Source organism: Lytechinus pictus, chromosome 12, assembly GCF_037042905.1.
Source record: "Lytechinus pictus isolate F3 Inbred chromosome 12, Lp3.0, whole genome shotgun sequence".
Lineage (NCBI taxonomy): Eukaryota > Metazoa > Echinodermata > Echinoidea > Temnopleuroida > Toxopneustidae > Lytechinus > Lytechinus pictus.
The window spans coordinates 19,832,135-19,852,485 of NC_087256.1; the positions used below are offsets into that span (position 1 = coordinate 19,832,135).

The following is a 20,351-nucleotide window of genomic DNA, read 5'->3' on the forward strand; positions in this document are numbered from 1 at the left end:
TGACATCATGATCAGTATCCTTTGGGATATCCCAATCTGGTAGGTGTCAGTTGCAAAGTAGCATTTCCGGATATACGAGTGTGAGATAAAAATAGAACCCTGTGCAATACATCGCACAGCAAGTTTTGTACAAATGATCATGAGGATATAGTCACATTTCTGCGCATCGTGCGATACGCTCTGAGATTGCATGCACCGACAAACTGGCAAATCTTGCCGAGCGAAATATGCTTTTTTCATAACATGACATTTCACTTTCCTGCTCCAATACCTTGTGGAGATGAGATTGGGCAGTGTACGAGAAGGCTCACCACTGATTACTTCGCGCATGCGCAAATCCCAAAATTCCTGAATCTCGTACGTCCACAAGGCTCGTCGCAGAAAACGAAAGGTCTCTATTATTACTACTACTACTACTACTACTACTACTACTACTACTACTACTACTACTACTACTACTACTACTATTACTACTACTTCTACTATTACTAATACTACTTCTTCTTTTTCTACTTCTACTACTACTACTACTACTACTACAACTACTACTTCTACTACAACTATACTACTACTTCTACTACTACTACTACTACTACTACTACTACTACTACTTCTACTCCTGATTAGAATAATTATTATATATTTATAAAAATGATGAGTATAGCACTGAAGACAAACATCTTTCCTTAGCGCACCTTACTACTTTATCGTTCAAATTAGTAAAATTTGGTAATGAATTAAATCCAATGAATGAAACAACTACCGTCCCATACACCCAGCTATGCTTCTTTCTATGAGCAGATAAACTTTAAAGGAGAATGAAACTCTTGGAGCAAGTTAGCTTTTGTGAAAGCAGAAAAATCAAAGAATAAGATCAACCAAAGTTTGAGTAAAATAGGACTAGCGATAGAAGAGTTATGAGCATTTGAATGTCGAGATCACGAATGCTATGGAGATCCTCCCGTTGGCAATGCGACCAAGATCTATGATGTCACAGATGAACAACTCTCCCCTTTTGGACACTGAAAATATACCCCAAAACATCTCTTTTTGATCATTCTAATCATATGACAAACGATTCATCAATGATATAATGTTGTGAAACCTCTGTACTTGTCCTCTCATAAAGAGAACACCTCACCTTGTGATAGACTCTATAAAAGTGAGAATATAAGTGAAATAAGTACTAAAGTAATGAGGGCGTTGTACGTGTGTGACATCACAGATCTTGGTCGCATTGCCAATGGGAGGATCTACATGGCATTAGTGATCTCAATATTCAAATGCTCATAACTTTCTTATTATTCATTCAATCTTCCTCAAACTTTCAACAATATGTTTCTTTGATTTTTCTCTTTGATATGGATTCAGCTGGTTTAAAGGGTTTCAGTCTCATTTAAATGACTCTGAATTCTTGGACTCTCTGGGTAGCCATTCCAATCAATTTAACAATATCAATCTTGCATTTGCTTACATTCAATCGATGTAATCAACCAACTAACTAAATCTCTTCGTGTCGATACAATAGCTTATTAAATTCCCAGACAATACATTATTATGTATATTTTCATACATTGCGTGTGTGAGGGTGTGGGTGTGTGTGTGAGTGTGTGTGTGGGGTGTACGTGTACTTTATACTCGTTTTTCATCCTGTATATTTGGGTTTGAGCAGTGTATGTAATTATGGAAAAAAAATGAACCAAACATATCTACAAATAAACTAATATACAAATAATGAATGTTTATGATTGCAATGGACAGAATACTACATGTGGTGAAAGATGAAAGGATCCATTCAACGAGGCGTAGCCGAGTTGAATGGATCATTATTTCATCTTCATCTGAAGTATTCTGTCCATTGCACGAATGAAAAAGACTTTCATTATTTGGTTTATATGACACCTAATTTTTTTTTTCATATGAAATTCATGAATTTCGATGCAAAACATGCTCACGCAGTGCTAGTTCGGTCTGTTGATTGTTACGTCATTACAACATGCGCACTGCTGGTGCATGAGCTGCAGTCTCGGTGCGCGAGTGCAATGGACAAAATCGGATGGATCCAAAATTTGCACGATGAATGGATCCAAAATTGCACGGTTGATGACGTCATTGCAAAATGTGGTGAATGAACGGTGTCAAACAACCAATCAAATCACAAGGATCTATCTAGGTATCATATAAATACAACTGGATCTACTGAAATGTTGGAAAGCAAAGCGTAAGCAATTATAACATTGTTACCAGTATCAACTCAACCATGGACCTTGCGGTAGGTCCATACTTTAACATGCCCAAGGTTCGACAAACATTTTTTTTAAACTGAGCTTATATGCATTACATGTACACATAGAAATGAAAAAGTACATACAGATTTTATCAGTAAAGCCTCGGTGTTTCTTCTGCGTTGACCGTTCTATATCTATTTTTTCATACTTTATTATTACGTAAGGTAGTTGGCCTTCAAACGAAATCTTTTAAGTACATTAGTATGAAATGGAATATGAAGTATTATGAAATTTTAGGGAATAATAAGAAATGACGCTTACCGATCGTAGTTGTTTATGTATGTTCTATTTTCTCCTTTTTATATGGCTGTGGAGATGTGAGGCGGATGATTGAACCAAAATATTTTCTAATATCAGTGGGAAATGAGGAATTATTGGCAAAATAAAAACTTCGAAATTTTGATATTTTATTTGCATCAAAATTAAAGTCCTTTTTCAAACCAATTTTCACCAAGGTGAAAATCTCATTCTTGTGTGAAGGGATTTCTTGAGAGCAGTAAAGTTTCCCGTTTTACAAATTGTAATGATTCCTATTGTTCTGGACGTTAAGGCGGGTACCATCCATTGTGAATATTTTGAATTAATGTATTGTAAATTATAAATACATATACATTTATTTTGTAGTCACTGCTTTTAGAGCACTTCTAGAAGATCAAGACAAGCCTCTCCTTGTAAAGTGTATCAACCTGATATAGATATTTACACGATTGTCGTGTGCTAGCTGAATCATTCTTCCCAGGAAGGTTTATTCTGAAATATTCCAAAGAAATCGCCAGGTCTAAAAAATAAATGACATAGATAATGTGCTATTGCTATGCGGATACCTTAAAGACCAAGTCCAACCAGAAAAGCGTCGGTTTTCATAGATAGAGAAAATCAAGTTTAACGCTGAAAATTTCATCAAAATCGGATGTTGAATAAAAAAGCTATGGGATTTTGAAGTTTCGTTTATTTTGCAGTTATATGGACAACTCAGTGACATGTAAATGAGTCGATGATGTCCCTTACTATTTCCTTTTTTTATTGTTTGATTAATACAATGTTTCATTTGTTTTCTTTAAGGACCAACTTGACTGAACCCTTAAATATTGAAACTTATTTTCGCATCTTCAGTGAGGAATAATACTTAGTTTCACATGACAATAAGGAGAAAATTATAATATTTCATGTAATAAAATACAAAAGAAATAGTGAATGGGTGACATCATCAGTCTCCTAATTGGCATACCGACCAGGATGTGCATGTAACTGTTTTGTGAAATTAAGCGAAACTTTGAAATGTCATGTCATGAAATTTTCAGTGTTATGCTTGTTGGACTTTTCTCCTTTTTATTTAAACAACCTTTGGGGGAATGAACTTGTCTTTCAACTATCTTCTATCCATCCATTCTGTTTTAAGAATCATGTAGCCTTGGTTATCATGCTAAACAAGGTGATATGTAAGGATGTAGCGATAACGTGGTTCCACAACACTCAGTTCTTGTATTCCTGAGGGTTTATTTTCAATTCGTCAAATGCCAATTCGTCCAATTACCAACTAGTCTATTATCATTTCGTCTATCATCAGTTCGACCATTATCCACATGGTCTAATTGCTATTTCGTCCACTCACCATTTCGTCTAATAACCAGTTGGTCCAATGGCCATTAAGTTCATATACCATTTGGTCTAATTGGACTTGGTGTTATTTGGGCGAAATGAATGAAAATAAAATGGATATTAGACCAACTGGTTACGAGACGAAGTGGTCATAGACGAACTGGTGATAAGACGAAGTGGTGATTAGACCAAATGATTATTGGACCAAATGGTTGTTAGACGAAATGTTGATGGACGGAATGGCATTGAAGGTATACCATGTAATGAGTGGACGATTTGGCAATAGACGAATTGGCAATTTTCCTTCTTGAGCTCATCTACAATCATATCCATCATCCAAAATGCCCTCCTTTCTTTACCTCACCCCCACCTCACTGTCAAATTAACGCTCATCAAGTCATAATTGCCTAATTAACTCCTCTCACATATTTTGTCCCCTTTCCACTCTTACTATCCTTGGATCTAGCTAATTGAAACCCATGGCTGTATATCTGTTTGTGTGTTCCAATTCAGTTTTATCTTATCAATGTATATTTGTTGTTAGTAAATATCAAATGGGAATAAAATCGTGCGTTGCAAACAAATCCGAATGAATTCCATTCAATTCACTGCTTTTGGTTGAAATGCTCATCATCAATATAAAGCATAATCACACACACAGACACAATAAGTAATTTTAAAAATGACCCTTTTTTCAAGCCATCCGCGACACATATAGATTACCTATCACCAAATTGTCCCCCCCCCCCAAAAAAAAAAAAAAAAAAAAAAAAAACGAAATATAATAAAATAAAATACGAGTCACTTCGCGTTCACTTTCATATCATAGAAAATCATTTAATATATGCTTATAAACACATTCTTGCCATGGAAATTCTTGCCATGTAAAGATCATTGTTACATCACACCACATGTCTAATGCGTCATAATAATTATCATTACATATCTTTAAAATCTTGAAATACACATAATATACAAGATATATTCCATAAAACACACTGGCTCACAAATCACACGACATTATGACAAAACCACGGTAATACATCTTTGGTAAAACAACACATTGTAAAATGTCACTGGCATAATTACTTGTTGAATACTGATTTAAACATACGTGTAAAAAAATAAAACTTTCACGTTCTTACAAAAGACGTCAAGGGGAAGTTCACCCTGATAAGACGTTTTTTTATAAAAACCTGAAAAATTTAGAAAAATGTTTGGGAAGGTTTAATAAACACCCGTCAATCAAATAGGGATTTATGGACTTTTAAATTTTGGATTTTATGACGCCACAGACGAGCAGCCCCTCCACATGTGTGATATTAATTTCCTAAAGTGCCAGTTTCTGAAAATAAGAGGATCGATTTTATCAGACACATCATATCTTATTCCCTCTTGTAAGAAAACTATTTAAATTCATCATAAACCATTAATTTAAAAAAATTATTTAAATGGCATATGGAAAAGCTCCTTACATAAAATGACGACTCAGATTTCTGTAAAATTTTCTGCTTTTCTTAAAACCAACTTATCTCGCAGGGTGAACTTTCCCCTTGAATCTGAAAAATGGATATCGCCATGTATACGAGTATCAGAAGCACCCGACACGACATGCCAGATTTTTCTTAAATTGTTACGTCATCTGTCTGTGTTTTCGTCTGACTGTTCCTAGTTTCTGTGTCTAGCTGTTACCCTCTAAACAGGATGCTTTTGATCCCTCTGCTGTGAGTTTATTCTTCCTTTATAATTAATTAATTAATAATATGCATGCTATGTGACGCACTCCATGTATTGCGTGCAGTTCCATAGTTTTTCATTAACATATTTTACTGTTATATCTTACGAAGTATTTTCTCACACCAAGGCCCCTCCTCAGAAGAATCATCGAGGTCTTTAAGTTAGGCTATCATCTTCCATCCATCATTATATTCTACTGCGTACATTTCTTTCAGAAGACCTTCGATACATCCATTCTTAAAAGTAAGGATTCATCACAACCCATTAGATCTCTGCAGCGTTTCATATTTTGAACAGAGTTTGCGTTACAAGTTCTTAAGGACCCTTCTTCCGTTTCAGTTTCATGTTTGGTACAATAATTCTTCTTGTACGTGTAATGTTGATCTGTATGCATGTGAATATGCGAATATTAGTATACAGGCCTTCATGTCACCTGTATCGTCATTGTATGATATCTAAGAGTCATTGAACGGGTTAAAATCATTGAATTGAATTCAAGATATCAATGATATCCGACAATAGTTACCACAAACTGGGCGAAGGCAACGCACATCCCAGTTTGATGATCGTGTCGCTGTTGTTGTGCTTTTCCCCATATGTCAAAGAATATCCCTACATGCAAATGAGTAAATCTCTCGACATGCAAAAGAGCCAATGTAGTCCCTATAAATCTTGATCTCCCCTGCACGGGTCCCTTTGAGTGATTCCCATTGAAGTGAACTGTATCATCCTTAGAGAGTGCATTACAATTCCTTCGGGGTGAACTGTGCATCTTTATAGACATTGTCACTCCAAAAGGAGGTAACATCCACTCTCAAAGAGATGCAAATCCCAATCCAAGGAGGTAGATCGTCTCACTCCGAGATGAATTTGATTAAGGATCAGATTGGCTATTTTGCACTTAGAGAATACACCTTATAGGCTATGGGTTGGAAATATTATCTAATTAAACTCAGTTGATATAGCTCAACATCTGGTGAAATTCGTTCCAGAACCCACTTTATTTTAAGTGCGGTGCTACGCTAATAAAAAAAAGACGGCTCAAAACAAACACGGAACGGTCAACACCAAACTTGAAATTACCTAAATCAGGGGCGGATCCAGGATTTTCCAAAAGGGTATGGCACATATTCCCAAAAACGCAAGAAGAAAAAAAAATTTTCACCTAAACTCGAAGGTCATATCGTCTACGGAAAATTTTACACGCAAAAGAAAAAAATAAAGGCCTTCACTTTCAAATGTGGGGGAGGGCACACTTGAGTAAAAATTGTATGCTTACATTACAAATTATGGCTCTCAAAGGGGAGGGGACACGGTCCGGCTGTGCCCCCCCCCTGAATCCGCCACTGACCTAAATGTAGGTTGGTTACATTAAAGACATTTTCAGATTTTTAGCCATACCACAAAACCATTTTCATTGCACAAGTAATACGAGATAATAATTTCTTGCGTAAAAATAATCATCTGCAGACACTAAAGACAGAGGATGTCTGAATTCATTCCAGTTGTTTAATACAGAAAGAACCAACAAAATAACCCCCCTCCTAAAATACGACCTAAGAAAAACTGGAAGCAGTGATGAATATTGTGTCCTATTTAATAAAATTGTAATTCACAAACACACATGTTTAAGTAAATTTATTATACGCAACCTGAATATGTATAGAATTAAAATGTGAGAACTAGACGAGATAACAGTTCGTATCTTCTTGGTATCATTATTGGTCTTAGCTCCCGAACATCATGTTACCTTTTTCAGGTCAATTACTTTGGGACTCATTAAAAGATGTGCGGAAATGGTACAAGAGGTATGACGTGTATTGAGCGATATATACAGTACATTCGACCAATGTTCATGTTCAGAAGTTATATAACATGTAAACAAATAAGGTAATTAGGCATTGACAGTAAGGGCAAGGAACCTTTTACCCGCAGTTTCCATGGTTTTACGTTAAATCAAAGAAATGGGGATTTCCGGAATAACGTCAAACAGAAATGATATGATCACGGACCTCATAAAGTCATGATATTTGCAATCAGTACCGTAATGAGGCATACATTTTGAGGGGGCAGACACGGCATACAAAACAAAAATATTTTTAAACCTGCGAGCGAGCAAAAATTTTGTATATTTAGTACAAAATGTAGTATTTTTTATTTTGTATTTTTCAATACAATTGTTTTTTCTTCTTTACAATCTTTCATATCTTTACAATATTTCACCCTTTTCACCCCCATCCATCTGTACGCAAACGCCAGCAATCATAGATGGCCCTGAAGAAGAGAGCATAAATTCTGACATAGAAAGCTATGCATAATAGGTAGGAATTTACAAGTAAAAGGGTCTCGAGGTCTGTTCGATAACCAGTCCTGATAGGCTTAATTTCTCGCTCTGTGCATTCGCTCTGAGAATATCGCCATGAGGTTAATGTTGGTTGACCTATGAAAATTAATGTTTTTTCTGTCAATATTCTTTGGGGTATATTTTAAAGATCAATTAATAGTTCATCTGATTTTTGTGTCAATCAAAACTACGAAACAAGACAAAAATCCTTTCTTTTTTTCAAATAGCAATTGTAGGACCTTTAGTTGAGGTTGTCATGGCTGTGAGTACAAAGTTCGGCAGAAGTGTCAAAATAAATGAGAAAAATCTTTAAAATGCTATTCGTCAAATGAAAGAGAAATCAAAGATTTTTTTATTTAATGAAATGACCCCTAAACATGCTTAATTTCATGAAAATAATTTGAAAGCTCACTATTTTTTCTCGCTCAAGTACTATCCCTTTAAAAGTTGTTTCCGTCGTTAAAACGTAGTGTGTTGTAATACGGTGTCATGTATGCAATTATACACTTAGACCCCCATGAGACTGGCAAGCATGGTTTGCTGTTAAAATATTTTCTCCTACAGTGACCAAGCGTATCTATTCCTACACTGTTGTAATGGGTGTAATACACATGTGATCGAGGCAATCATATTGATCCATAATAATAATAATACTAATCAATTGTTGGAGCGTTGTGGCCCAGTGGATTAGTCTCCGGACTGTGAAACAGAGGGTCGTGGGTTCGAATCCCAGCCATGGCGTAATTTCCTTCGGCAGGAAATTTATCCACATTGTGCTGCACTCAACCCAGGTGAGGTGAATGGGTACCTGGCAGGAATTTATTCCTTGAAATGCGTGTGCGCTGCATGTAATCTTAGTAATTACGGCTGCCAAGCTACAGCTGGGGTAACAATATCCAAGTCTTTTGGAAGCGCATAGAGACATTATTCATAATTGTGATATGCGCTATACAAGAACTGTATATTATTATTGTTATTAAGAAAAACAAAAAATATGCATTATTTATATAGCGCTTAATACAAATGTTTCTAGGCAATGCATATATATTACCCCGGCTACCGCTCGAGCATTCAAGGAATTCCTTCTTACCGGATACCCATTTACTACACCTGGGTGAAGTGTGGCAAGTGTAGATAAACGCCTTGCCAAAGGACACGAGTACTGCGGTCGTGTCGTGTGGTCCAGTGGTTAGAGCATTGGACTTATAATCACAAGGTAGTGAGTTCGAATCCTCACTCTGCCATTGTCTCCACTTTGATAAAAAGGCCCGAGTGTAATATATGTCGTCTATAAGGTCAGCCACTATGACTGATTAACCTAGACGTAAAAATGTTTCCTAGGTAATTGGTTATATACCAGATTGGCGTTTACCAGCAAAAATGCTGTCCTGCCGAGTCACCATAAACAGAAACAGAAACAGATTTGAACCCCGGACCTTGTGGTTCAAAATCCGGAGACTTATCCACTGAACCACAACACCAGGCTCTACCATAGAACCATAGACCTACATGTTAAACTTCCTCTCAATATTATCGTTGTAATCCTACAGGAAATAAAAGCCTCTCTTGGGATTGAATAAAATAGAACCAAGGGCCCGTTTCATAAAGGACATGCAACTGTTGTACCTTTGCCATAATGTCAACTACTATGGCAACAGGGTTCAGCAGCCAATCAAAATCAAGGTTATCATGGTAGTTGCTATAATGGCAACGTTACAACAGGTATACAAGTCTTTTATGAAACGGGCCCCAGATATGATCAAACATAACGTAGATGTGATGTGGATGATGGTGGAATTATAGGACTTACAATGTCTACCTGGGTAAATAAGTAGTAACTGCCAGACGGACATCGAAAAAACAATTCCCATTATAGGCCTACTTCATAACAGCCTGGTTAAGTTGTATTATATGAGAGAGCAGGTGTGATTTATAACTATTAGATGACTAATGACCTCAAAAATTTGCCCCCTTATATAATAATGACATGTTCATGGCAAAAACTTGAATTTATGAGATACAAAAACAAAATGCTCTAAACTTGCGAATTAATTGTTTCGGGGTATAATCATGCACAGTCATTTTGTCGTTCCCACCTATGTATGTAACATTTCCTCAGTTAAATATGTTATTGCCTCTCCTTTTCTCAATTGTTTAGCACAATTTTTCCCTTTCTATACAGTAGCTCTTTATTTTTTATGTTTGTTTATGTATTTTCAACTCCTGGTAATTACAGTAAGGTATTGTATATGCAATTTTGTTATCGTAATCAATGTTATTTATATATACCCTGCTTGTTCTTACTCAGATATGTCCTGTGCATTCTTTGTTCTATGTGTGTATATTTATTCCTTTGATTTGAACGATTTGAATGTTGAATGAAGTGGTGAATTACTAAGTGTATATTAAAATTGTAAAATGTGCACAAAAATGGCGCCCTATTTCTAGAATAACATCACATAACAAAATTAAGTTTGTTATTATGTGAACAGTTTCATGAAATTTGTTAGTTTTACTTTCATTATTACTATTAATATTATTATTATTATCTTTTTATCATTGTTCATTATTACTATCATTGTAACTTCGTGACTTCATTATTATTATTATCATTACCAACATTACTATTATCGTTATTACCATTGATATAATCATCGTCATCAGTATCATTATAATTATCAGTACGATTATTTTTATCATCATTATCATCACTTTATGCAATGTAAGTTGTACACTGCGCATAGTATAATTTGAATCCTCATGAGAATGGAAATAAAAAGTGCTGTGACAGATACAGAACATGATAAGCGTATCTCACTTCCGTGAGGTTTTATATATCCCAAACACGAATAGCTTCCCAGTGATTCGATGATTTAGATCGTAGGCCTATATAGGCCTATTAGCAGATAAAGTATTGACGTCGTCAATCAATTATTGGTGTCAAGGCTTGTCAAGGCATTTTTTTGATGTACGCTCTGGGGAGCGTTTCATGAGAGGACTTGTCATACCCCTTTCATAAACCCAATAAAACCTATCCTCCAATTAGCCGCCTAAGAGTAATGCGGATAATTCAATAAAAATTGCGTTCACAAACTCCGAAAATTATCCGCATTATTTTTACGAGCGCCCGTCCTGAAAAAGGCGGATAATCGTCATGACAACTGGACACGCCCCCTCCGATGCGGTTGTGTTGGAAAAGGGTGACCTTGTGACTGCACCATGGCAATTATCCGCATTATTTGGAAATATGTTCATAAACTCAAAATCTTGTCCCGATGCCGCTATTATGCGGATAATAGCAGCATCAGAATAATGCGGATAACTCTTGTCCTCCTCTGATTTTACGACCAAATTATGCTGCTATTAGCCGCATAATTGGGTTTTATTGGGTTTATGAAAGGGGTAGACGTTTTATCCGACAAGTCTTGTTTTATCCGACAGTTACCATGGTTACCATAGGAACTGTGCTTCAAAGCCCCATATTGAGGAAAGTTGTCGGATGAAAATGTTGATGAAACACTCCCCTGATGTCCTTACGCCATCCGAAGAAAATAATAATAATGAAACACTGATATGATACGAATCTCTAGAAGCGCTGTATATCTGGCTTAAGGTTTAATTAATTATTCCTCTTGGAGGATAAATGAAAATAGTAAATTTGAGTGACACGCATTGTTTTTTATTTGTCCTCAACGTGAACCACGAATATCATATTCCAAGAACAATTATTCAAAAACATGTTTGTTGACCAAAGAATACTAGTATAATTTTGTGAAAGACATAAACATTTGGAAAATAGAAAATGTTCTCGATTGACAGCAATAAGTAATGAGGTAAACATCAACAATTCAACATAATCATGAACATTTCTGCTTTCCAAATTTAGACACATTTCTCTCTCTCTTCAGTAGAGATTTTAAGATCCTCTCTCCGTATTCTGAACTCAGGTTAAATATAAAACCAGGTTTAACTATAGATAGCTAATCGTAGCACAATCTTTAAGTAATGGTCTTGTTAGTATCTCACTTATATTCAGTCATGACTTTCTGAGAAATTGAGAATAACAATAGATAATTCTTATTCAACACAAATCTTTAGGAATGAACATTTTTGAAAAGAATTAGACCATGGCCAAAAAGTCAAACGAATAGAAAATTCTCAGTTTTGTATATATTGTACAACAGCGTCTAAACTCAACCCCCTTCTATTCATTCAATAGCGTTTCTTCTTTCAGGGAAAACAAAATACGTAAAGAAATTACAGATACATGTAGCAGGCGGGGATTTTGCGTATCTCTTGACTCTAGCACCTTTCATTTGTGTTTATTCATGTCATACAATATAATACTATATTTATAAGGGTAGGCAAAACATAATGCATTAGGGCTTTCTCGTTTGCATGAGAGAAGGCCAAATCTTTAAGGGCATCCGAAGTGTTTAGCAGAACATAATACCACACCGCCGAAATATACTCTAGACCGACTACCTTAATGAAAATGACATCCCAACATTTTGTATGTCGTCAATTGTGAAGGTAAGACGACATACAGCCTAATCCAGATTTTGAGCGGCGCCAAAATAATGAATATTGAAGTAGTCATTGAAATGTAGATAAATACCCTGAGAATCAGTTAGGTAATTACGTTTCTTTGACGAGCAAATGAATACATCGAGCAAAGCATTTAAAAAACTCCACTTAAGGTTTACTGCTAGATTCCCGTAACGATTGCTCATTTTGATATACCTCGTCAACAAGGCCTATACTCCAACTGAGCTGGATACATCCTCGGTCACGATGAAAATATGCTGAAGCGGTCTGGATCAGCAAATTAACGAGAATAATCGAATACCATCAACGAGGTCGTGTCACTTACGCGGCGCTATGTTGAACAATCAATGAAGTATTTATGCACATTATTAAGTAGTATTTGGGCCACATGCCATTGTTTGATTATTCAAAGATGTAATGATAATATTATTCATGTCTATAACACCTTTTTCTTAATTCACTTTTGTTGGAATAAACTCGGCAGCAAAGCACTGCCCTGGTCTTGTTTACTTTGTGTGACAAGAGTAAATTGACCTTCTCGTTTAACAGACAAGCCTATACAATTGAACACTAGTATTTCCGAAGCCGGGGCCTTGCTTCATTTACGCCACTTGATATTTGAGTCGTGTTGATAAGTTTGTTTACATCACCAAAGACCTGGAGTAAAAATGGACGGATTGAGGAATCCAATATGAGAGTATGTCCTTCCAGCCAAGAGATATATCCTTGTAAATGGTTATGAAAGGAATATAATCCCCAATCTCTCGAATGCAAATTATCGATATTCCTTGAATGGGGTATATGCTTAGATGCATTTAGTTTCGATATTATACATGTGTAGCAGTGATTTCATTAAGGTTGTCTTTATCTTTGCTGTTGCCATTCAATTTGTCAAGGTGTACTGAATTATACTTGATCCCATCCATGTCTTTTCTACAATTCATTTGACTTTTGTTTCCATTTTCCTGCGGCTCTTCGTCATGACTGTCTTCGGCAATGACGTGAAGCTCTGGGGGAATCACTGGGTGGGTGACAAACGATTGCCGCCGTACAGGTGTAAACCTGCGATTATTTGCTGTATAATTCCGACGACCGGGACAAAGTCTGCAACAGCAGTAAGAAAGCATTTTACGATATGCTGGCCCAAAATCCTTGTTAAAGAAAGGATAGATGATGGGATTGAGCATGCAGTTCACGTATCCAAGCCACACAAGGGTGCCGTGCAAGGCTTGTGGGATGACACAATTGCAGAACACACGCGCGATGGCAAGAATGAAGAACGGTAGCCAGCAGATGACAAACGCACCCATGATGATACCCAGAGTTTTCGACGCTTTTCGTTCCAACTTCACCGAGATTTTATTCTTCCCGCCTTGGACAGACGCGAGGGAGTTCCTCGACGCACTGCGGATATATTCTGTGAAGCGGACGATGGAGGATTTCCGGCGAAGTTCCTTGGAAGGATTCAAGGAGGAGTCGCCTTCGCTGGAAATGCTACCTGATCTAACCGACCCTCTGGGTAATAACGCGGGCGTGCTTGGCCGCCTCTGGAGTTCTCTTCTTTCTATCTCCCCAGCTGCACGATATATTTTATAGTATACCACAACCATTATCAACAACGGCACATAGAATGCAGTTAAAGTCGAATAAATAGTGTAAATAGGATCTTGCGAGAGTAAACAGTGTTTTGCAGTGTGTTCATTTTGAAATATTAGAAGAGGCGAGAAAGAGATGAAAGCGCTGATAGTCCATACACCGGCCACTAGACCGAGCATCAGTCTGGTGGTTCGATGCCTGGCGTAACGAAATGGTCTTGAGATGGCAAGGTAACGGTCAACAGAAATTACGCAGAGATCAACGATAGACGCTGTGCAGCATGTCACATCAAAACATATAAACATATCACAGAGAGCTTGGCTAAATATCCACTGTCCACTGAGGTCATAAGATGCTGCAAGAGGCATGACAAGGACGGCGACGAGGATATCGGCCACGGCGAGATTAATGATCAAGATATTTGGGGGGCTCCGCAGCTTTTTCTCAAGACACACCGATGTTAAAACGAGCAGATTGCCCAGGATAGTTCCAATTATGATGATGGAGTATATAGTAATTATGCCTACAGCAGCCAAGGGTCCGAATATGATGTGCACCCCATTTGATTCGGTTTCATTTCCACTCGAGTTTGTCCAATATTCCCAAGATAATGTTTCCGTGTTTGGTTGGTAAGTGCCGCTACCATACAAAGGTGTAACGACCGCAGGTGTGGGTTCGCCTATCATGCCATCAGAAGCCATAATAGTTTGTATTTCATATCAAAACTGTCTCTTCCTGCTCACATCTTGTTTCCTGGTTGCAATTTCATTTACGGGACACTGAAATCCGCTATTCCCGTACCTGAACGCAGGATAGTTTACTCACTGCGAGAAAACTAATTTAGCCTCCAAAAGGAGTCGGTATACGTTAAGATGACACCATTGACTCTCCCCACTAAATGACGGTAGGCTTCAGCTATCTACACAGCTTAAAGGCACAATGCGTACGTCGTGCGCTCTTCGTCAGTCGAACTTTCTCCGCTGATCTACTGTGGCCGAGCGAGAATTTAAGTTGAGCATCGCTGATCGATAACTTACGGTCCAGGGCTCGCTACAGTGACCAAACATAATACCCAAGACGAGAAAGTACGCTGTCTGATTCCGTTGCCTCCTCACAAAACAAAACCTTCAACCCGATATTATCCTGAACCCGATGCATTGATGCTTTGTCCCCGTTCCCCTTATCTGCTTCTATTTCTGACAGCATACAAAGGCCCGCAGAATTACTGTTGAATTAAGAGCCTGAATAACGGACAACAACACTCGTCAACAATATCGAAGATGTAGAAGTGCCCCTTTCTATCCGAATATTTGTTGATCTAATCCTCCTTTGTGGGCCATCGAGTCTCTGTCATTAGAAATGCATAACTCCTACTTCATCGCTTGCAAAGAAAAACTGACTCCGTTTTACACCCACTCTCTCCGCTTCACACCTCGTTTGTTGTGTTATTAGGAGGAAGAAAACTCCTTCTTTGAAGTAGCGTGCTTCACATAAGTCATACTAATTGTCCAGGGTACACGAAATGTTAGAACGTGCGTCAGTAATTTTAAGGAGATAATGCAACGCCCTTGCAAGGTGTTGCATATTCAAAGAACAACTCTTTAAGGATAGCAAATAAGATATTAATACAACTCCAACATTCTTTGAAATGTCGCAAAACTGGATTACAATTGGGAAATAGGCACGGGCTTTAACTGTAGCATTTTGCATTCTTTTTTTGCTTAAACGTATACGATACTCGAGTTAGCTAGAGACGGTATAGAATTATGCCAATGTGTAAAAAAAAGTCGATCATTTCCATCAATTGTACTGGATCAAAAAACCATGTTACTGTCAATTTCCAAATCGAAGCGTAATCTATAATAATCATGATATAGTAAGAAAACAATAAAAAAAAAATCACCGGATAATGTCCCTTGTATCGATTAATGTCAGGTATAATCTCAAATTAAACTACATCTAGTAGTATATAATAGTAAAACATGAAATAAAGTAAATTTGTAGAATTAAATTAAAATGAAATAAAGATGTAATTAAAATGAAATAAATAAGCAAATTAATGAAATGCCACTCGGTAATTTTGATATTTCACTTTCATTTTCCTTGATGCTAAAGCGAACGAAGTGGAGGTATTAAAATATGGCAACTTAAAAACCTACCAGTTAAATGACGTGTAAAATGGAAAGAGCAGAATGGGATAATTATAGCTCCTTCAGATTATCTGATTAAAGGGTGGAATATCTTTATTTATAGCACAACCTAGACTGCTTTATGGTTGAGGGCAAATAATGTGGCACCAATAATAAAGCATCTACGCCGGCAACTTAAATGATCGGGTCCGTTTAAAAATCTAATTACTCCTATTCCACAGTGATAATCCCACTTAACATGCTTAACACCAGGTTGGGGCTCAATATAAGAAGTTATATCATGTTATATCACACCTCTTATTCATGTCATGACGTTGTCCAGCCAAGGGTAACATTTTATGACATTATTTACAGATACCATGCACACGCGACTATTAGTTTTCCATCCGAAATTTCAAATTAACTAATTTGTCTCCATCTTTAGCTTGACTCTGACAAGTGAATTATGTAATACCCATATTATAGCCTTTTATACAGGGCCCACCCATTTCCTAGGCAGCTACTTAAGCACAGTCCTGAAAAAATAAGATCAGACTAAATTTTTCAGCCTCCCGAATTGACATGGTTTTTTTTTTTTTTTACATCATTTACGTGATTTGTTCCTGGAATTTGTTTCTGTTTCTTTTTTTTAATAGGTAATACAGCAGTTTTCTTAAAATCTAATACAGAAGTAGGATTTGCTGTTGAACATTCTCTTTTCCTGAGCAAGTGATGCCCCATCATACTTTTATTATCGTCAAATTTTGGCTATAAAGGGCCTATACATTGGGATTTTGTTCATCAATTAAGGTAAATCTTAAACATTCCCTTTGGCTGAAAAATGTGACGTTCAATTATCCCAATTGTTATGAATTACTTTTTTGTCGAAATTTTAATTGAGCTTGAATATTTGACAAATCCATAAATTACCTGACTTTGTTTTGAGCTATATCAGCCATAAAAATCATCTAAAAAAAGTCCAGCTGTGCATTTTTACCCATTAAACAAGTTTTCTTTTGAGAAGCAATTCTAAAAATATATATATATTTGGCTTTATGATGAACAGGTAGTAAAACTAAACCTGGGTGGAAAGCGGCAAAGTGTGGACTAACACCTTGACAAAGGACGCTAGGCCGCGGTGGGATTCGAACACATGACTCTGTAAATACAAGGCGACAGTCAGAACCGCTACATCACAACGCTTCCACGAACACACACCCCTCGGTTGCAAATCTGTTATTTTTATTAGAATTTAGTCAATTTACTGTACATTTATTATTTCACATGCTAAACCCCCATCACCAACCAGATATCCAGTCATTCTCTTGCGTAATGGTTCGGTGCCGTTTCTATCATACCAATAAATAGCATATAACTGTATCATTAAGTCAGTTGGCATCATTTTGACGAAAACTGCAGGCACCACCTATCCCAAACCTACACACATAAAGATAGTAAAATTATTGTCTTTATTGGACTACATGTATTTGAAAAGTGGCAAGCGGTTAAAGGTAGCATGACATATATGAAGATGGACTCAGCATCATAATTATGATGCAAAATTAGCGTCCAATATTGTCAAAGTCATGTTGAACTGCTTGTTTCAAGAAGGAATTAAGATGTACATTGTAAAACACACTTATGTAATTATACAAAATTATATCGTGGTGCCAGCGGTAATGAACATCAATCGAAAGCATTTATCCAAGAGACTGATAATTTTTCCAAAATCGGTGAAGTGTTTGTAATATTATTTGATATTACTGCTACTATTATCTTTATTATTATTATTATTATTGTTGTTGTTGTTGTTATCATAATTGTTGTAACTATTATTTTTATTCTTATTGTTATCGTTATTATTATCATCATTATTATCATTACCATTTGTCATGATATGCCTTTATTTCACTAATCGTTCAATCATGTCAAAGATACAGGATGATAGAATTTGCTAAATAATGATACTGGGTTTTTGTAGTCATTTTGTATTGACAAAATAACGCAATAAACAGATAAAGCGCAGCATTTCAACTTTTAGGTAATCATTGCATTAATTCTACAGCGAACAAAATTGATTTCGTCTTTCTCTTTTCACCTTTATTTGGATTTTAAGAAAGGACTTTCAAAATATACCAACCTACCTATGATTACGTGAAAATAAATCTTCAGTTGTATCAAGGCGATATCTCCTTGGTTGTATCGTCTTTTATCTTCATGTACGAGATGCATTTGTACTGTAGCTCCCATTTTTTCAAGTATTCTTTGGCGCCAACTGCCAGTTGACCCTTTCGTTAATTAGTCTCAGAGCAACATAAAACATTTTTGTTTTCAGATCAGAATAGTCATGCGAAATTATATTCATTATTTCATAGACTTAAAACTTGAAGGAGACAGAGATCGTCTAACCAGTTGATATCATTTATGCACTTCAATGAAAAGAAAATATGTTGGCAAATGGTAGAAAGTTCAAATAGAGAACTAATCTATACAGTAAAATAATTACCTCCAACTAACCGATAGAGCTTCTCATTACATTATTATAAATACATGGGTCAGTATATTAATGCTACATGTACCATTTCACAATTGATAATCGATTTATATTTTGGATATTAGGTTAACAAGATCATCAACATGAACTAAGAACAAGACTGGGTCAAGAACAGAGCACTGTGGAACTATTCCTTGTTAACCGTTACGCCTTCTTTATAAGAATAACATTGTTGTCGAAGATATTGTATTATTAATAGTATTAGTAGTATAGTATTAGTAGTAACAGAAGTGCTACTATTACTACCCCTATACTACTACAGTATATACTACTTCTCCTCCTCCTACTGCTGCTGCTGCTACTACTACTTCTACTACTTCTACTACCACTACTACTTCTTCTTCTTCTTCTACGAATACTTCTAATATTACTCCTACTCCTCCTACTACTACTACTACTACTACTTCTTCTTATACTACTACTACTACTACTGCTACTACTTCTACTACTACTACTACTACTTTACTACTACTACTACTACTACTACTACTACTACTACTACTACCACCACCACCGCCGCCGCCACTACTTCTAATAATAATACTACGCCTACTACTCCTAGCTACCATTCGTATTTTACTACTGCTATTTTACTACTACTACTACTACTACTACTACTACTACTACTACTACTACTACTACTACTACTACTACTACTACTACTACTACTACTTCTTCTTCTTCTTCTTCCTCTTCTTCCACTACTACCACTACTACTACTACTACTACTACTTCTATTAAAACTACTTCTACTACACTGTAAAAATGAAGTGCTAATTTAGCACTTACAGTGCTTGTATAGTGACTGCACTACGAGTGCTGACTTTCTAGTTTAAATTTGAACTAGAAAATCAGCACTCGTAGTGCAGTCACTATACAAGCACTGTAATGCTGAATTAGCGCTTCATGTTTTACAGTGTACTTCTATTACTACTACTGTTACCTTTACTACTTCTACTACAACTACTTCTACCACCACCACCACCACCACTACTCCTTCCCTTCCTCCTACTATTCATATGAATCGTCATTATTGAATTGAACAAAATGAGCGAAGCTGTTAATACGGAAAAACACTTCTTAAGTGATATACTATATATAATGGGTAAATGTCAAATGAGGCATGGATAGAGAGGCGCAGGGAAGAATAAACTAGCGGAGCATCTCAAAGACATACTAAGAACTACAAGACGATCATGACGATTAAGCATTCATGTGCTTGATCCACTAGCTCCGAAAGGAGGGGGCACCTTATAAAGGGAAAGTTGTGGGTAAGCGTCGTGGTGTAGCGGTTCCGAATCTCGCCTTGTAATCAGAGGGTCATGTGTTCGACTCCCACCATGGCCTAGCGTCCTTTGGCAAGGCGTCAATCCACAATTTGCCACTCTCCACCCAGGTGTTAAATGGGTACCTGATAGGATGCGAAAGCCTATGTAGTATGCCTAGCAATTGAGTCTTAGAACTCTTGTTGGATTGCTCCCCAGGGAGTGGAGAAGTGCACACATTGTATGCGGGCGTGCCAGCATCCGATGACCGGGGTAATAATATATCTGTAA

At 36.7% G+C, this 20,351-nt stretch overlaps 1 protein-coding gene across 1 annotated transcript; it reads right to left on the reverse strand.

The window, feature by feature from the left end:
* Nucleotides 1–4,698: 4,698 nt before the first annotated feature.
* On the reverse strand, nucleotides 4,699–16,182 carry LOC129273661 (5-hydroxytryptamine receptor 1D-like). Its single transcript, XM_064107380.1, has one exon. The coding sequence runs from the start codon at nucleotides 14,811–14,813 to the stop codon at nucleotides 13,344–13,346; it is 1,470 nt and encodes a 489-aa protein (XP_063963450.1). The 5' UTR covers nucleotides 14,814–16,182; the 3' UTR covers nucleotides 4,699–13,343.
* Nucleotides 16,183–20,351: the final 4,169 nt, after the last annotated feature.